This window comes from Apodemus sylvaticus, chromosome 5 (genome assembly GCF_947179515.1).
Source record: "Apodemus sylvaticus chromosome 5, mApoSyl1.1, whole genome shotgun sequence".
NCBI classification, from domain to species: domain Eukaryota; kingdom Metazoa; phylum Chordata; class Mammalia; order Rodentia; family Muridae; genus Apodemus; species Apodemus sylvaticus.
Window position 1 is genome coordinate 95504681 of NC_067476.1, and position 7388 is coordinate 95512068.

The 7388-nt window shown below is 39.8% G+C and overlaps 1 protein-coding gene across 1 annotated transcript in view; it reads right to left on the minus strand.

Annotated features, from left to right (window-relative positions):
* Positions 1-5812, minus strand: part of Ryr3 (ryanodine receptor 3) — a 410215-nt gene extending 404403 nt beyond the window's left edge. Inside the window, 4 exon segments of the mRNA XM_052181674.1 lie at positions 3286-3405; positions 5022-5101; positions 5104-5124; positions 5671-5812. Of these exon segments, the coding sequence (XP_052037634.1) occupies positions 3286-3405; positions 5022-5101; positions 5104-5124; positions 5671-5812 (363 nt within the window).
* Between the last annotated feature and the right edge of the window lie 1576 nt (positions 5813-7388).

Genomic DNA, 7388 nt, shown 5'->3' on the forward strand with positions numbered 1-7388 from the left:
TTGGTGCTTGATAAGTGGTTGAACTATGAAATACAAAAACATAATATAATAATAATAATAATAATAATAACATAATAAATAATATAATAATATAATAAATAATAATTATTAATAATAATATAAATACATAAAGTCTGAGTATGTGATTTCAAGACCAAATAAAGTTCCCAGTAAATGGGTTCATCTATCAGGATTCCCTCCATGATGGAGACAAGAAAATTCTGAACATCCAATTCATCTTGACCCTGTTTCTCTGTAACAAAGCTCATTGGGCATCTCATACTACATACATAAGACACACAACAATAACAGAAATATCACTGTAACAAGTAAGGTATCCTCAGGAAAGCAATTCCCATTCATTGATTATGCCCCAGATATTGTGAATTCTGATTCTGAATATTCATTCTTGGAAGGTATCTAACGAAAGCACATACATGATTTGAAAAACTCCTGTGAAGATTATTTGGTGCTTGATAAGTGGTTGAACTATGAAATACAAATACATAAAGTCTGAGTATGTGTCGCAAGTGTAGCTTTGAAAACAAGAGCATATGGACAGGGACCAGGTGAGAAGAATTGTGACCAAGAGAGGTACAATACACTGTGTACAGAGTGTACAATACACTGTGTCTGAACAACTCCTCAGTCATTATTTCAAGCATAGAATGAAATCAAAGATAAGAATAATAATTTAGACAAGTGGAAGTTAGAAAGGGTATTTTCTTATTTTCAAATGCACTTATGAGTGATGTGGTTTAGTTTGATATAAAGAAGATACAAGCCTTCTTAGAACACAATATACATTTTTTTCTTCTTATTTGACTTGGGTTTTGACTATTACGAACACTGTCACATTTACAGAATTATGAATTTTTATAATTAAATAAAATTTAATTTGAGGCTTTAATTTTAACATTCATGATTTTGTAAGTACAGGGGCTGATGTGAGATCATTTTTCTTGTCATACAAAAACAAGCTTTGTGTTTCCAAAGGGATGAAATTTTACCCCTCAGGGTGAGACAAAATGTACCCCACAGGCTCATGTTGAAGCCTTGTCCCGAGCTGATCTATTAATGCTGCTTGAGGAGGTGGAGTCGGAACCTTAAAGAGGCAGACCCTTGCCAGCAGAACACAATTGGGAGCCTTTGAGAGTCTATAGCTTTGTCTCAGCTCTAGTTCACTCTTTGCTTTGTGTTTACGGTTGAAGATGCGACATCTCAGCGTCCTGTTCCTGCTGCCATGCATTCCCACAGTGACGGACTCCTACCCCTTTCAAGCCATATGCCAAAACAAATTCTTTCTTCCTTTCTGTCACCTTTCTGTCAAGTTATTTCTCTACAGCAACAGAAATGAAACTAATACAAATGCAGTTCCTTGCATTATTTTCAGTTCTAGCTACTGTTTGATGACTTAATACAATGTAATATAAGAGGTACTGCACAAATCTTAAACCATTCCATCCTGAGACCATCTTATAAGTTAAATTAAGGCGAAATTCCCACTAAGGTAGTAAGAGAATCTCAGCAAAATCAGATAATGGACCCAAGTTCTTAGACTGACTAGTAAGTGGTAGACACTTTTGACAATTATGTCCTGATCACAGAATCATGATCAGATGCTCCACTGAGAAAAAGGTGTGTGGGTCTGGTACCATCTCATTACTCCAGAACTCCTCAGCACTCTTGGATCCACACCATACTGCATCTGACTTGGCAGAAGAACAAAACTGAAAACAAAGTTGATTCGTCTGGGATCACATGACAAGCTAATAATTGATGCTTAACATCTTGACTTCTGTCCTGGTGATATTCCTATTATTTATAAGTAAAGGCAATAGAAAAGTATTCTCCTACTAAGAACAAGAGCAGATATAAAAAAGACTCAAGAAAGTAGAAATTAAGAACTTGTACAAGATAAAATTCACCCTTACTTCTTTTATTTTACCAGGACTCTGTCCTATAGGTGCTGGCCAGTGTCTGTCCTTAGAATCAGTAACTTACATGTAGAGGGTGCAAGGCACTGAAGTGAAGGAGGTAACCCGGAGAGGTAGACCTATTAATGCCATACCTCGGTGTTCCAGAATTTGGCCAAATTTTAAATGTGCATATGACATGTGTTTGTGGGCAAACCGTTTTTTGATTAAAAATAGCTATGTAAGAAAAACTTGTCTTAGTAGACAGAATAGCCAGGTGTGTTAACTTGTTTTGCTCACAGTACAGTCATTTAATAAAAAAAGTTTTTTTTTTTTTTTAATTTTCCTGTGTTGAGGCAAGGGGCTTAAGGATATCATCAGAGGGCAATTTGCCCTGTCCTTTCCATCACAGGCAGCCTTGGGATTGAACTTGGCTCATCAGACACAATGGTACTTCCTTTACTTCCTGAGTCATCTAACCAAAATTCTGATGTGGTTATTTTATACCTGGAATTTACATCTGCCATCAGTTGACCTTAAATGAAGGTTACTGTCCCTCGTGCCTTTTCTGTGCCTCACTCACTGCCCCTGGGCTTCCCAGAGAAGAGCATCTGATGCTAGAGTGCAGATGAACCCATGACCTGTGGATTCCAGGCTCACCAGACCTCTGAATTCCATGGACTGTGAAGGATTTATTTAAACTAATCTCTTTAACCCCTCACTCATCTACTGAACTTCTTGTTCTGTATCTCTGGAGGACTAGCACAACTCTTGTCAAGTCTGCAAGGTGCTTTAAGATATCTGAACATTGAGACATGCTCAGGATGTGTTGGGAGAAAAACTTAGCTGAATATACATGAACTGACATATTTCCATGCAGGCAAGGGACCAGAACAAATGACCCTCAGTACCCTTGAGTCATAGCTGGCAGCTACAATTTTGGCCCAATCAGAACTATGCTGTGCTAACTGTAAAATACAGGCTCAAATAGCCAAGAGTCCCTGTAGCAATAAAACGACAGCCGAGAGTTTAGAACAGGGACCCATATTTCTATTAACAATGTCTAAGACAGCATCCTGGGAGAATCAAGAGATCTCCCCATCCAACCAGTGCAGGGAGCTCCAGGCATCTCTGGTATACTACAGAATTCTGACAGACAAAAGAACCCTCCATCTTTTTTTCTCAGCTCTGGAGTCTGATGCCAGTGCTTCCTGGGATGAAAGACATATTCTAAATCTGATCTTCTTTGTGGAAAAATAAGTACATAATTTCAAATTTCTCTTTTGTCAACATCTCCAAGAAATGCTTGCTCTAAATGATCACGTGGGAAGCCAGCAAGAGAAGGTATAGGACAGGCTCTTTATCTCACCTTGGCTTCTGAGGTTGGTTCCAAGAAGCACAGGCGATTCCCAAGTCCCTCAGCTGCCAGGCAGAACTTCCGCTGCTCCTTGTGAATGTTTGCAATGCACTGGAGTACAACTTCATCCTCCTGCCAGGAAAAGAGACATAGAGTATGAGGGGTGGGGGCAGCCTCCTCCTCACCGATGATACAACATCATTCCACTTCTGTGTAGTGTTTACATATAATTAGGTAAAGTGCATGTGTAAGTTTGGATATATTACCCAAGATATGATACTATGTTTTTTAAAAATGCAATTGAAATTCAAAACACTTCTGGTACTAAGCCATGTTGGTTGGATTAAAGATACTTAACCTGATCATGCACTGGACACGTGCTCTATACATTTACACCATGTACTTCACTTCTGACATGTATAATCCACATGAAGACATAACTTCAAGTTCTGAGTGAATATAAAAATAAGTGAAAGCAATCTTTTCAAAAATGAAGGGCACAGTAGGATGTGATTGAAGGGAACAGAAAATACAGCAGCTCTCAGAGCGAGGCAAGATGAGTGGAGAGAAAGTTCGTGTCAGGTTATGGAAGAGGTAGCAAGCATGGTTACCGGGGGTGGGGGAAGAGGGTCATAAAAGAAGCACACATGCCAAAGATGACAAATTAAAGTTATTGAAACCTGCAGAAAGTGAATTTTACATTCATAGGAAAAGAAGATTGACAGAAGTCAGGAGGTCCAAGTAGAAAGGAGGAGTTGAAATACAAGCAGAAGTGCAAGTCTGAATTCTTAAGGAGAATTTCCTCCTACATAGAATTCTGTAAGGCATCCTTCTGAAAATTCCAAAGCTCTTGAAGTACTGGAATTCCCCAACAGTCCAGAGAGGGATAAATATCTCCACTGATAATAATCTATACATGTCATGCACAACCCTCCCTGAGGTTGGAACATTTTCCTCTCTCATCATCCTTCCCTATTCTTCCATTTGACAATCATGGCCTTTTTCATATCCATTTTTCTTGACTTTGGATTTCCAATATCAGAAAGATATAAAGTTAGAAGCAAGTCTAGAACAGAGACTCCACCTTGCCAATGGCCCCTTTACCTTTTGATTTTGCCCTCATGTCAACCTGGTGCTAGAAAGACACATTGGATGGAAGAGAACTTTCCTGCCCTGTGTCCATAATATGCAAGTTAATTTAGAAAACAAACAAACAAACAAAACCTCTTCCCCCAGGAATGTGAACATGCTCACTAGTAGCATGTGTCTACAGAGATGTGATTGTGACCTGAGACAGGTGATGGGCTCCAGTGTGAATAGTCATGAGCTGCAGATGCACGAGTAGCAGATGTCTACAGAGATGTGACTGTTACCTGAGACAGATGACAGGCTACAGTCCTAAGCTGCTGGTGCATGCAGAGAAGACTTGGGACAAGAAAAACTGTCACATTTGTATTGTATCACTGAAATATTACTGTCGATTATCAAATTGAGTGTGTCATCAATTCGGGACACTGCATCGTGAAGTCAGGCTTCCTGGTCTTCTTTTTAACTGAGTGAAAAGAAAAACACTCCAGAATATCGCTGCTATTTAAATATGGGCTCAGTGAAATCTCTAGAGAGAATAAAAATTCCCCCAAGGTGGCTTTTCCCTCTACACTGTGAATAAGCCAGAAGTGATGTGATCCTTCTGAAGGACACTGGCCACCTGGGAATGGACTTAGTTGTCAAAATGACGAAGAGGTTACTTGCATTGGGAAGCAGGGGTCATAGAAGTTAAACAGTCTGTAATGTAGGAGATGGTCTTCCAAGTGCCTAATTCTCTCATAAAAATGCTAATTGTGGACTCCACTAAAAAGGTTGTTAACTATCTCCTATCTACATTCATTTTACTGGTATAAAACAAACAGTTCCCAAATAAGCACTTAAAAAAAACAGGAATGTGGCTAAAGATCAGATTTTCTATAAACCAATAAAACTAGACAATAATCAATAGCCAGATTTTCTATAAACCAATAAAACTACTCTTTCAGTCTGGGCCCTCAAAGATCTCTTTCCAAGATCTCATTTCCCATTCCTTTCCATCCCAGTGTGTAGAAACAATGTAGTTTGACCTTGCTCTGGCTGTTTTAAGGCTTACTGTTTTTCTGAAATTTTTCTGTCCTACACACATGTCCACACATTCTTACAACACAGGCTGCCAAGAAAATAATGAATTAAATAAAGCTGCCCCAAATAACCATTTGACTAAATAAATCAACATTTGCTGAAAAGCAGCCCTACCCAAGATCCTGCCTAGGCGGGGAGACTCTAGCAGCTCTACGCATGCCCATACCTGGTGGGCAGTGTGGGTGACATGCAGATGAGTACGGGAACCCTCAACCAGTCACGCCTCACTCTTCTCCATTCCGCCCAGAGCCAGATGCTCAGTGCTGACCTGGCTGTAGACAGCAGCTGGTACGGCTGCCTGCACCTGCACCTGTGCCACGCAGCAGCTATTATCTCCACAAACTTTGCACAGACAGACATCTGGGACCATCAAGTGTTCCTGACACTTAAATTTACACTGAATTCCATTTTGGGTAATGGTATGAGTCACTTTTAAACCAATATAATAGAAACCACCAGTCCCTCTAGTTGCCAGCCTTTATGGTTTAGGAATCAGGGCTCCTCTCTATCATTTGTTCGTCCCTTTTCACAATGCTCTATCTCATATCCAGGTGCTGTCCAAGGAGATCATTTATAAAGAAGTCCCCTTATTCAGAGTTTCAACATTTTTTCACATCTTGCTTCTTGCTTCTAGCACTCCAGAAGCTTGCCTTCATACACACACACACACACACACACACACACACACACACACACCAATGCCAAATCCAGACCATTACTTTCCTATTCATGTGCAAAATCCCTTCCACTTGGGGGACCATGGCTGCTACCCTCTAAAGCATCTTTAGCAGCCTGGCAGCATCCTAGTTACTTTTCCCATCATTTCATTGGCTTTTAAAAATAATCAGAAAACACAATAATGTTATTTGCATGAATTCAACACACAGCCATTGACTACCTTCCAATGACAGAGCGTTCTGCTCGGCCCCTCTGAGTTTACAGGATTTTATGGGGCAAGCTCCATTACTGCTGTAATAATGGAACTGAGGGTGAAAGGCCAGCATGTGGGGCTTTTCTACTTCACTTTAACTGTCATCCCAAGTAACTTTAAGGTTTATGTGCATAATGAGTCTGAAGTGACACAGGGACCTAATAATTTCTACTCTGCCTTAATGAGACACTATCATGAACTATTCTGGCCACAACTGAGAATGATCCATTTCTAAAATCCAAAGATAGATTTTCTCACTCTGAGAATCCAATCCTCTCTCCTTTCGTTTATTTGTTTCTTTTTGCATTTTTATCTTCTTCCTTTCAAGTCTTGCTCAACTTTATTGAGATTGTCAGTTTTCTCAAGAAAACACCCTTGCCCAGTTCCTTTCTCTGGCTCATAAAAGAGAAGATTATATAGAAAAAAAAAACCCACCTCAGACTATGTGTCAGTATTAATTTATAAGATTTCCTAGTACATATTTTCAACTTTGATTTTACTGGAAAGGGGGAAGAATCAAAACAGTTATCACTCAAACAGTACCAAAATACCACATCACTTATTTCCAAGAAAGAAATAGGACAGAGGATCAAGTGCTTTAGGGTCGGACAATAAGATCTTTACAATGCAAACTCTGTCCTTAAGAGTGAGAGCTAGGACTCTCATGTCCTCAGGAAACAGAATCTCAGAGACCATGAAAATGGTCCTGCCTTCTCTCAAATGAGTCAAACTCTTGCAGAACCTCACATTTGAGCTCTAGCTTCAGCTCTCCCTCATTTCAACAGCTTTATCTTCTGGGCAAATCAAGCCCAGGCTCTCAAAAATGTTATTGTCCCAATCCCTCCATTCACACACTACCCTCCAGTCTAGCTATTCTGCCTTTCTTTCAGTGACTTTTCATCTCCATGTCCTCCTGTCTGCCCTAAGGACAAGGACTGTTCTCAGAGTGGAGCCTGTCACCATCTTCTATTGCTTTTAGTTTTACTCCTCAAAATGGGGAAGGTGTCTTATATCT